Source organism: Rhagoletis zephyria, unplaced genomic scaffold (assembly GCF_001687245.7).
Source record: "Rhagoletis zephyria isolate East Lansing unplaced genomic scaffold, Rhagoletis_zephyria_1.1 Rzeph_scaffold_04381, whole genome shotgun sequence".
NCBI lineage: Eukaryota > Metazoa > Arthropoda > Insecta > Diptera > Tephritidae > Rhagoletis > Rhagoletis zephyria.
Window position 1 is genome coordinate 1 of NW_016161464.1, and position 13,060 is coordinate 13,060.

Genomic DNA, 13,060 nt, shown 5'->3' on the forward strand with positions numbered 1-13,060 from the left:
ACGCAGTTCTAAAGAAATTTGCTACAATTTCTAGTACGGTTTTCTAAAGTTTTTTTGCGAAAAAGAGCACAAGGCAACTCATGTAAGAAAAATATATGCCCGTTCCATTATTTCTTGAGGAAAGAGTGAAGGCGAAATTAGTCAACGACGTAGCTTAAACGTACGTAGCAACATATCAAACAAGGCGAATTTATACAAGGTGGTGTTACTGGCGAATTTAGATTTTCGCGCGGTACTTCCTAATGTCAAAATGATGTGTGTGTTGTAAACAAGACGAGTTTATATTACAACAAACACATCATTTTGACATTAAGAAGTACCGCGGCGAAAATCTAAATACGCCAGTAACCAAGGTGTATTAAACAAGGTGGTGTTGGGGCGACAGCTGAGTTTTTCGCCGTGGAGGCCATTACGTCAAAATGATGTGTTTGTTGTAACTCATACCAATGACAGTATGGACATCAGCGTATAATTTGTTAGTGTAATTTTTTACTTATATACGGTCAACACCACCTTGTTAAATACGCCTTGCCAGTAACACCACATTGTATAAATTCGCCTTGATATCAAATTTGCTCTTGATATAGAGAAAGGGAGAGAGAAGCAACGGCAACGCCACCGTCATGCGGTGGTGAATTTTCGTTAACACGCAAATTCCGTCAGGTAGATCGTGTCAGCGTCAACGTATGTTTACGATTCGTCGTTGAATAATTTTGCCTTGAGGCAACAAGATTTTAAATATCAGATGTCAAATTCCTTGGACAAACACACACACACGAAATAAAGTCATTTTTTTTCTTGGCCGCTTATCTAAGAGCTGTGGCTCTATTCTGTAACTGTGAGAAAACGTAGTGTACAGCGAGTGCAAAACTCACAACCAAAAACTCACCCACTAAAATTCAGTGAGTTTTCGGAAGAGAAGTGTACACAATTTTGACAGTTAAAACTCATTCTCACTCTTCCTGAATCGAAAAATGAGGAAGTGTACACAATTCTGACAGCTAAAACTCATTCTCACTCTTCCTGAATCGAAAAATGAAGAGTGCACACAATTTTCAGTGTACACTTGAAAACTCACAGTTACCGAATAGAGCCCCTGGATACCAAGCATATTTTACTAACCCACTTGCAGAGCTACCTTAAAGGCCACTGGCAACGAAATTTCAAAGACAGTAAATTTTGACACATGCTGCAAGTAAATGTCAAAAATACCAACCTTGAATAGGCATGGAAACATTAGGTTTATCCCGTAGTGAAAATTATCCCTTTTTTCTGCTTGTGAGCGCTATTTAACCTAGAAAACTGTATTGTTAACTTATTGTACGGGAACAAAGTTATTGTCACAGACAAATTACACTTGCCACAAGCAATTTGCAGGCCGTTTTCGAATTTTTCGATGACAAGTCCTGGTTCAGACACAGAAACTTTTGTTACGGCAACTCGAAGTTTGTGGGAGAGAGTGCGACGAGGAAAGGGTAAGGGCACCGACGAGGAAAGGCTAAGGGCACCGAGTTGCTCGGGCTCGGACAACGCGCTTTGTGCTCTCGTTCGTCTGAGTAATTCAATTTGGCGGTTCACATCTGACAACAACAATTGTGTAAAAAATAATTGCTCTGTGTGAACGCGAAGGGCAGCACCAAAAGAGAAGTTGCCGAAAGTGAGCAACAAAAGTGTCTCTGTGTGAACCCAGTCTAAAGCTTGAATCACATTGGAAACGATGGGCTACGGACTACAGCTGTCAGATTATTTTAACACGTACTCTTATGTAGATAATTATTTTGGCAACGACACGGCAACACTGTGACTAGACAAAAGTGCAGCTGTGACCAGATTGGTTCTATTTCTATTTTTCTAGCGACAGATAAGATTCTTCGGGTGTATTTGACTATTGAAAGCTGCTAGTTTCTGCTAGTTAAAATTTATCTAGCAGAAATTAACAAGAGAGCCAAAAAAATAAGAGCGTAAGAACGAAAGAGGGTTGCTAGTTTTTTGGGTTAAGAAACGCTTTCCAGCAGAAATTAGTTTCATTTAATAATTGAATGTACGAACCAGGGATGATAAAGTAGGTACAATTGTACCTCTTTCCGGTGTTNAACATCGTTATCGATGCTTCGACTCCATGCATACAACAGGGAGTCGGTAACGTCGATAACTATGTTTAACCGGAGATTAGTGTTAACAGACATTGAGTAACCGGCCCTTAAAGGTACATTAGGTTCAGTCACTAGATTTTCGGTAGATACAATCATCTTTTGATCAGATGCATTTTTAATTTAAATTTGCTTTTTGCTTTACCTTGCAAATATATTTACTTGTAGGCACTAGGGTTTCCAGATTTTTTTATGCCCGAAATCAGTACGTTAGACTTCTTCATGCTAAAAAATCAGTTCTTTTCAGTACATTTTTATTCAAAGCTACATTGTGAATGTAAGTAACAGATAATACTTTAAAACGCCAGAGTACTTGTTTTTAACAAAATTTTGGTATATAAATAAAATATAGCTCATAAAAAATATAAGTGTTATTTACTTTAACATGAGTGTACACATCATTGCATACAGAAGCCAATAAATTATTTTATATTTATGAAATTGTTGAATAGCAATAATGAGATCATTTCCGCCTTCAGTGTTTAAGTAGTCAAAGAATTCTATACATTTCATTTTAAAATTATTTTTTATTTGCAGTTCACTATAAAAAAATGTTAATCATAAGCCGGTTTCTCTATTTGCGCCAGGAAGCAAACTTTATACTTAATATCCTCTGAGTTGCTTTGTTTGAGTGTGGTATCGAAAAAAATTACATATTTTTTCAAACTGTGGTAAAATACCACTATTTAAAACTTCATCTAAAATCCTCATGACTTAAATTAATTTCTTCAACTACGCAAAAACTTTGAAAGTCTAAGGGCCGGTTGTTCAATGTCTGATTAGCACAAATCGGAGGTAGAAGCTCCGGTTAAGCACAACTCCTGCTTTATCGATCACATGTTACATGCATGATGTCGAAATCGTCGATAGTGTAGTGGTAGTGATAACCAGACATTGAACAACCAAATCGTTGCTTCGATAAATTTTCGTTGCCCAAAACGGAGATAGGTATAATAAATAGTGAATTAAACAAATAAAATCAACATAAAAAGTTAATTTTAGGATGCCAAAAATATTGCAAAATATAATGGGCATAATCAGAAATAAGTTTAAACTAAGCTAGCTTGTTATTTATGTTAATTTTGCCATTTACTTTTCATTCCACCGTCTCACCGGCAACCGATTTGAAACCGCAAACATTTTCGGATTTGCGATTTGCAAAATTGTAATCGTAAATTTGCGATTTGAAAGGTAAAACGCAAAATATTTACGTTTCTGAAAATGTGAACACGGCTGATGAATGTTGTAACTTTTTTAGATACAATCTGTCTCATTTAGGTACATTTATTTTTTGATATTAGCAAAGAACGTAAATCTGTAAGAGACAACACGTTATAATTGTAGCGAGTGTTAACATCAGAAGCGCGCCTTCTCTTTTGCCAAATACGTTTTTTGATTGGATGAAAAGAGAAGGCACGCTCCTGATGTTCACACTCGCTACAATTATAACGTGTTGTCTCTTCTTATAGATTTACGGTCTTAGATATTAGGTACAGCCTGTTTAACCCATTTTTCAACTAGTACGAACCCGAGGTATTTCGGAATCGATTGCAATAATTAGGACAAAAACAGAACAAGAGCAACTCTGGCAACACTAAATAAGCACATCGAACAGAACTAAATAATACAAGGCGAAAAAGTATATGGACGGTAGAAATATATTTAAAATAAAAGTTTTAGCTGTATCTACAATAAATTGTCGAGATTACTGGGAAAATAAATTGGACTAAGGATTCGTAACCAATTATGCAGAAGAACAAAAGAACGCGTACATCAGAGGAAAGTGCTTCCATTGTTTATGGAGTGCTCGATGGCGGCCAAAATAGAAGTACCAATTGTAAAAGCACAACTTTTTTGTAATTTCACCCGTACTTCATAACATAATACCTATAAATATTCTGTGCATTACAGGTCAGAAAGGAAACAACAGAAATGTTCTTCCAAGGGGGGCAAAAGGAATAGCACAGCGACGCAACCGACATCCGCTGCTTTCTGAAGATGGTGCTCCCAGCGGGCAACGGATCTATAGTAACACAAAATTGTGTGTTATATGCGGGAGCAGTGAAGAAATTGTTGATTTATCGACCAATCCAATAATGAGGAAAACGATGGCATCCTATTGTGGGAATGATAATTTGGTGAGTAAAGTAGTTGAAGTTTGCAAAATTAAAATAAAGGCCACTGCGTTTATACTATTAACTGGCCAGCCACCGTGGTCCGCGGCTTCGCCACGGACGATCCAATATAAAAAAAAAGTTCAAGCCCCAAGATTTATTCATACATGTATGTAAAAAATAAAATTTGGGTTAACTTCGCTATAATGCAAGAAAAAGCTCGCAATTAAATGAAAATGGTAAAGCGCACCGTTGAAACGGTACTATCGTATGAACAAAAGGTGAATAAAAGAATTTAATAACATAACTTTTCGAAAGTAAATGCATATACTAGACGAACAAACAAATCGAATTTCGACTTGTGTTTATTTTCTACAAACAATTTTTCCTTCTGCCCAGCAAACATTGAGGTTAGTTATCGATTAGAGAATGATTGGAGAACTAGCCACATTCTCCAATCTCAAACGTTAGAGAGCGATTCGAAAAACTATCGAAAACATAGCGATCTCAACACCCAAGCTGCCTTCATGGCTCCCCGGAGTTCACCTGAGCAAAATAACCCCAACACGACAACCTTCCAACATAACACAGGCAACCACACCCCACCTGCATACACGCCGCCGCAAAACACGGGCGAGGATAGGTAGTTCTAATATTGGAAAATGCATTCGACTTTGAAAAAATAGATATGTGCTCCTTAGTGTAAATAAATATTTAAAAGATTTTCCCTGTAATTTTCTTTAAAGTAATATATTCAAAAATTTGATGGAGCTATGGAACAATAATTTAAACATGGTAGAAGTTATAGCTGCTATTTCTGAGATCTTCATCGATGATCATGATGAACTGCAAGTTTCAAGCTGCTAAAAAATCCCGTTGATTTTTGGCAATTCTTTTGTCCCGTTGTCTTCCATATATAAGAAAATTGTTGAGCATATCCACCTTCAACCAAAAAAATTCTCAAAAATCGGGGATTTTCTCCAACTTAAAACTTGCACGACTTAGACTACAATGGGCTACAAAACTGCATACCAAATATTTTTCTTAAGATTTTTTTAAATTTTGGTGAAACCATGATAAAAATATTTAAGGGTAAAACCATGATAAAAATATAGTAAGGTAGAACCGCTGAGAGTCATTTTTAAAACTCTTGACGTTTCCAAACAATTTAATTTTTAAATTTACTGACAAACTCACACACATTTTCATTTTCAATCTCGAGCAACAACAATTTCGAACAATTTCAATTTTTTATTTTCACTTTTAAATGATTTTAAAATGTTGGCAAACTTCAAAAAAAAAATCATGGCCGACAAATTGAGAGAACGGTTCTACCCATGGTGGAATAATAACAAGGTGTTGTCAGTTACTTAACCTCACTTTTTCGGCAGGTCTATTCCGGTCACACGTTTTAAAGTAGTAGAAAAGGTTTTAATTATTTACTACTTTTAATCCGTTGGTGCATACTATTTCAAATTAAATGTATAAAAATGTTTAATTACAGGCTTATAACCCAGGGCATGAATCACGTATGACGACAATCGTCTGAACGATATCGTGTCGAGATTGTCTTGCTTCATGAAACCCAAATATTGCACAAATGCATAAATCAGTGTTTTGACGACGTAATTTTGTTAGTATCGTTTGAGCGACTATCGACATACAGTCAGTCAATAAAGTTTAAGTACAGCGAATTTTTTACAATACGGGCAACTATTTTTTAAATATTTTATTTTTCGCTAATTTTTTATAAAAATATGGTTAATTCTACAACAAAAACCCCAAAAAGAAAAGCTCCAAACGTTGTGCAAAATTAAAGAAAATTCTGCAAAGTTTCATTCAAATATTGCGCTTTTTATTTACGCTCTCTAGAAAAAATTTGAGTATGCATTATCAAACATTATTTTATATGGAGAAAATGAGTGACACCTTCAACAAAAAAAATTCCTAAAAATCAATGGTAAGTTCTAGCTTCCTCATACTTACACTTTATTATACTAGAATTGAATGGGCTAAAAAACTGCATACTCAACTTCTTTATAGAGAGCGTAAATAAAAAGTGCAATATTTGAATGAAATTTTGCGGAATTTTCTTTAATTTTGCACAAGGTTTGGAACCCTGATTTTTGGATTTTATAATAAACTTTATTGACTGACTGTATATTGTAACTTTAAAAAAGTAAAGGCGGTAAAATAAGGCAATTTCCTATAAGACTGTAAATGATTTTTTAAATAGACTAAAAAACATAAATATCGATAATATAAGNGATTTCCGAAATAGCTACCACTTCTACCATTTTTTCAAATTATTGTTGCTTTTGCACAATAATTTTTTCATTAAAAACGGTCTCGAGCTCAATAAAAATTGTTGAATACAAATCCATCAATTTCAAATATTAATATCGTTCTGACAAGTTCTTTAAAAATCGAGATAAAACGAGTTACTAAAACTGAACATTTTAGATACTATTTCCCAACGAATAGTAGTATAAAAATTAAGATCGGCGGCACTGAAAATAAGCATGCCGATCTTGTCAAATTTACAACAAACACGTCGCTACTGACAACACCTTGTTATTATTCCACCATGGGTTCTACCTTGCTATGTTTTTATCATAGGTAAAACCGCTCGCTCAATTCGTCCACCATTTGGGGTTTTTTAATGTTTGCTAGTATTTTGAGTTACTCTCTCGAAATAATTCAAATGTCTTATAAATTCAAAATAAATAAGCGGTACGTTACCCAACAAACAAAATAAACGTAAAGCAAGTTTTTTTAAGTTTTCAATTATAAACATTAAGCTTACAAAACGTTGATTTTTTGTTTGTAAAACGCTTGAAAGTAAGCGTAATATAATCGAAAAGGAACATTGGTTAAAAGCGTAGAAATAAAAACTTGTCATAAATGTTCAAAAGAAAGCTTTTTATAAGCGTAAAAGTGTAAACTTATAATAAAGGTTGAAAAAAAGTTGTTTATAAGCGTATGAATATAAACTTACTAAAAATTTTCAAAAGAAAGCTTTTTATAAACATTTTTATAACCCTTTATTTAAAGATATTTCATTAAAAACTCATACATAGATTGCTTAACATCTAGAAACTAAACGAAATGCGAATTTTCGGCGAACTCATCTACAGTCGCGAAAATATAAATAGGGAATAGACATTTTAGCATACACATAGACATTTTACGATAACACACAAAAATTAAGCATAAAAAAGTTAATTATTATATCTTGTTGCGTGCTTCCAATTACATGCGGTTATTGACAAATTGGAAAAACGACATCGATGCAGCTATATATTCCGCTTCATCGCCGCCATTCTCATTGACGAACTTTTCTGAAAAAAATTTAATACATTTTTAATTGAATGTTAAAATAAGAAAGGATAAGGAGAACTCAACATTTGAAGACTCGAATGCTCCACCGATTAGCGCAGCGGGTCCTGGATTGGATTTTTTTTACCGCATCGGTTTTATCTAATTTTTCTTTTAATAATATATTTTAAAAAACGTAAACACGTCACTTACGATTGAAAAAATGTTATATTTACTAATTTGCATTTCATTTATAAGTTTAAGTTATTTATAAACATTCGCTCTCAAAACTTATTAAAGGTTTATTTGAAAAAACTTTTAATAAGCTTAATATTAAAAATGCTTATTTAACGCTTATTATAGCAAACTTACTTTAAGATTTTTTTTAAACATTTACTGAAATGCTTGTTGGATACAAATTCAATTTTCCCCTTTCAATTTTCAATACACTCTCAGTTTTTCACAAACACACTCTTATTTATTACTTGAATGGGCAACTTGCTTTCAATTTTTCCCTTTCAATTAAGTTCAAATTTTTTTTTTAAACAGGGATGGTAATCATTATAAGTTAAAAAATATTAATCAACATTTAATTATTATTATCCGATTTTTATTTTTTAATTACAAATAATAATTATTTATTGATTTTTACTTTTTTGCTCGAATGTAATTATTATTATATAATTTATATTTTTTTGCTCAATAATAATGATAACTTCTTGATTTCTATGGTTTTGATCGAGAATACTGATTATGTTGCGATTTTTATTTTTTCGCTCAGGAATACTCAGCTTCTGAGTTTCGATTACTTGTGATTTTTATTTTTTTCGCTCAGGTATAATGATTATCTTGCGATTTTTATTTTTTCGCTCAGGAATACTCAGCTTCTGAGTTTCGATTACTTGTGATTTTTATTTTTTTCGCTCAGGTATAATGATTATCTTGCGATTTTTATTTTTTCGCTCAGGAATACTCAGCTTCTGAGTTTCGATTACTTGTGATTTTTATTTTTTTCGCTCAGGTATAATGATTATCTTGCGATTTTTATTTTTTCGCTCAGGAATACTCAGCTTCTGAGTTTCGATTACTTGTGATTTTTATTTTTTTCGCTCAGGTATAATGATTATCTTGCGATTTTTATTTTTTCGGCTCAAGAATAATGATTGACACCCGATTTCTATTTTCTTTCGCCAAACATAAAACTTAAAACCTTATACAACCAAGACCATAAGAGCTGTTGACTTGAACCTTTATAATAGCATAGCTTTTATCTTGTGTTATCTTCCTATAAAAACGAAATGTTTGAAATTATAAACTTATAGGCGGAAAATTGGTATAGAAATGAAACAAGTTCGTTTTCATGCCGTGTGCATGTGTCATATCTACATAGGCATGTACATACTCATGCACGTTGCACCAACTAGATTAAAAATTTGATTTTTTCTTTACTTTCGTAATTATATTGGAAAAGAAATGTGTGTGTAGTACTTCAAAATCAAATTGCTTGCAAACGTCATAAATGCGCGAAACCAATAACACGAAATATTGTAGGTATTGTAGGTAGGATCAACTACAACATGAAAATAGGTTTCCTATAGTTCCTGAAACCTCCATTTTTATTTTATTTAAAATAACCGGCCGCTTAAAATTGTCGGCCGCTGGGTTCAAGCCCTGGTTAAAGCAACATCGCAAAAAAAAAAAAAAATGTTTTTTCTTAACAGCGGTCGTTATTCGGCAGGCAGTGGCAAATCTCCGAGTGTTTTTCTGCCATGAAAAACAGCTTCTCATAAAAATACAATCGCCGTTCGGAGTCGGCGTAAAACTGTAGGTCCCTCCGCTTTGTGTGACAACATCAAGGCGCACGCCACAATTCGGAGGAGAAGCTCGGCCAAACACTAACATATGTGTAAGCGCCAAACTATTATATTATTATTATTAAAATAATCGTTATTTTCATACTATGCACTTATCTAATAAAAGCTTAACTAAATATTCTTCATCCGATTTTGAAAATCAATCATGATTTGAAAAAGGAATTTATGTATATACCTTTAAAATGATGTATAATAATATATTGTTAGAATTAGCTTGTTGGTACTTAGTTTTCATCGGGTAATATTTAAAAACTCCTACTTTTATACCCTAGCGCACTTGTTTGCAAGGGTACTATAACTTTGTTCGCATAACGCTTATTTGTAACAGCCTAAAAGAATCGAGATAGATATAGACAAATGTATACATACATAAATGCTCAGTATGAAAAGAGAAGTCGATTGAGCCATGACTGTCTGTCTGTACATCCGTCCGTCCGCCCGAAAACACGATTACTCGAGCAAAAATTGAGATATCTCAACGAAATTTGGAATGTAGGTTGCCCTTCATCCGAGGTAGGTTGGTATTGAAAATGGGCGAAATCAGACTGTATCCTCTCCCACTTCACTTATAACGGCATCTTCAAAAATGGAAAAACTACGATATTTCAGTAAATATTGGATCCAAATTGTTGAAAATGAGTATGTGCAGTAGAATTTTGATAGAAAATAGTATTATTATGAAGGTTCTGGAAAATGGGCGTAACCTCGCCCCGTGATGAAATGCCGTATCTAAGTAGCCGTTTCAGCCTTCCTTACCAAACTCAGTACCACTTTACTAAGGGTCCAGCTTTTGAAAATATCTGAAATCGGGCAACAACTACGCCCGTTTACAGAAACAAAGAAACTTGGATAAATCAGTAACTACTGAAACTAATTCTCCTAAGATCCATGATTGCAATAGCCACTTATAAGAAAATTAGATTCATATAAATTTCTGGATAATGGGCGTGGCGACGATTTTCAATAGGTTTCCCTAAGAAGTCCTGTAGACGAATAAGGAGAGGGAGGTCATTGAGCTCTTTGGTCTTTGATCTCTCTAGTGGGAGAGGTGGGAGTCGCCAAGCCCCTTATTTTTTTTTACCAGCCTGAAATGTCAGGTAGGTCAATGTTCATCAAAAAAGGAAGAATGGAAATTCGAATATCTATTCAGCAGAGCTGTGTAATAATTGAATCAATTGAGTGTGCATTCTCATTTTTTTCGTTTCAAAAATGTGATTGTTTGATTTAAAAAATTTTACCACCACTCTTGAGATTGGTTACAAATTGTAAACACAAAATATGTAGTGTGTTATGGAAAGGTTAACACCCATTCACATAGAGAATGTGAATGCAAAAAATCTGTCATTATCATTCAGTAATAATACTATTTTTTGTATCAGGGTCGAGATTTTTGTACTCAAAATGTGAAACCAGAAGATTGTCATCTCCCTTAAATAAGTAAACAAATAAATATTTGGTGCTAAAATATTTTTCTAAGTGATTGGCGGCCGAGCTTCCGCTCAAACCTGAGGCATGAATTCTGTTGTTGTGGCACAAATGGAGACACCTATGTACATATTTAAGGCTCACTCCGAACACCAAATGATTTTATAAGAAGTGTTTTCAAGGCAGAAATATACTCGAAGGTTTGCCATTGTGCGCCGAAGGACGACTGCTATTTTGGGTTATGATCTGACCTGGTATTTAACCATGGTCCTATGGAGTGGAAGTACGGAATCACTCTGCTACGGCGGCCGCCGTAAGTACATGCTATCAAACCGCGTATCAAGAAAATGCAAAACCGCGTAATTGCATACATTATTTTCTAGAGAGTAAAATCACCTTTATTTCAAAATGGTTCTCTTTTTTGTAAAGCAAACGTATTTCTGGCTAGTATATTTCAGGGCGAATGGATAAGAATTGAGCCAAGCTATTGAGCTATTGTGGGCAAATCCAATTTTTGGCAGCAAATGTCAGTTACGCGGTTTTGCAGAATGACGATACGCGGTTTTGTACTTTAAAAGACGATATGTATGTACACATATTAGATTATTTGTTCTCAAAATGCATGAAAACTATAGTACGCTTGCAAACAATTACACTGAAAATAAAATTTCGTAAAAGTGCTACGAAAAACTTTCGTAGTCTTGGTTTTTGTACAATGTACGAAACTTTCGTTCATAATACGAAGACATTTTTCACAACGAAAGAAGATTTTACGAACTGTTCGTAAATATAACGAAAGGACTTTCGTAAGGCAATTTTTCTGTACAATTTACGAAATCTTACGTTTATTTTACGAAACACATTCGTAAATTACTGAAAAAATCTCTGTACGAATAATTTTGTATATTGTACGAAGGCATTCGTAATATTTACCTATGGTTTTAAAATTTACGAAATCTACAATTCTGTATTCGTACAATTTACTTAATACTTTCGTACATAGAACAAATGGAGAAACAGTTTTTTTAAATTCGTACAACATACGAATATTTTCGTACAATGTACTAAATTACCGTCAGTTTAATATTTCATCATATTTTTATGTACCGCGTGTCATTGCGAAACTACTGGTTGGCCACTGTGAGACGTATAATATAATTTTAAAAGTTTTAAGAGGTTTTTTTTTTGGTGTTAAGTGTCGTAATGTGTTACAGTCTTAAAATTTTTAAACGTAAAATAACACCTAATACTTCTTTAGGCGTTTTTTTAACATAACCAAAATGTTTTTAAGCTAGTAGCAAATATATTATTGGTTCTTATTATACCCAACGAATCTTTCAAATCGCTTTTAACCGTTACTTTATATTGAACAAATTTAAGCCTTTAAGACATTACGACGTCTAACACGAATTGTGAATCCTTTAAATATGCATTAGATTACACATCAAAATTTGTAATTTCAGTCATCGAATTACATATATCAGAAACAATCGCAACCGATATAGAAAACTGTAATAGTCCTGGCTAGTTACATTGTGAAATAATCAGATGGCATAAAGACGATAAATATTTTTAAAATATGTTCACTAAAATTTTATTAACCTAAATGTAAAGTTTTTGCGAAGTGCTTATCGAATTTAATGTAAAATTTAAACATTTTTAATATAAGATATTAACTATTTTTAAAAGGTAAATGTTAATGCAACTATTTTATATATAATCCCAAGTTTATAAAATCCCCTCTACCATAAAACTTAAATTGGGTAACACCGCTTCGAATTTTTACAATTGAGCAATTGTCAAAAATCTGCCTTTTTATCAAAAAGTTGTTTACCAGGGTGTCTTTGAACTAATGATTGGTACTGAATTAAAGTATGCAGACACAAAAGATTGCAGCATTTTCAATACTCATTCAATGTTAAACCTTTTTTTGATTTGGCATTGATGTTTTCAATTTTGCTATGAATATGTTGATGTGTGAATTTATAACTGCTTTGAGTGAATGGAAAATTTAAAAATTATAAGCCTCAATCTTAAGCGAGGAATAAGTAATGAAAACTGAATAGAAAATCATTGTTGATTTAAGATTGNTGTTTTCAATCTTGCTATGAATATGTTGATGTGTGAATTTATAACTGCTTTGAGTGAATGGAAAATTTAAAAATTATAAGCCTCAATC

At 33.3% G+C, this 13,060-nt stretch overlaps 1 protein-coding gene across 2 annotated transcripts in view; it reads left to right on the forward strand.

Annotated features, from left to right (window-relative positions):
- The first annotated feature begins 3,757 nt into the window (after positions 1-3,757).
- LOC108370665 (zinc finger protein 432) overlaps positions 3,758-13,060 on the forward strand; it is a 35,184-nt gene continuing 25,881 nt past the window's right edge. For both annotated transcript variants that reach the window (XR_001848661.1, XM_017626042.1), the window contains exons 1-2: positions 3,758-3,987; positions 4,062-4,288. Coding sequence is in view for 1 of the 2 variants with exons in the window: in XM_017626042.1 (XP_017481531.1) it covers positions 3,897-3,987; positions 4,062-4,288 (318 nt within the window). In the remaining variant the exon portion in view is untranslated. The remainder of the gene's footprint in view (positions 3,988-4,061; positions 4,289-13,060) is intronic.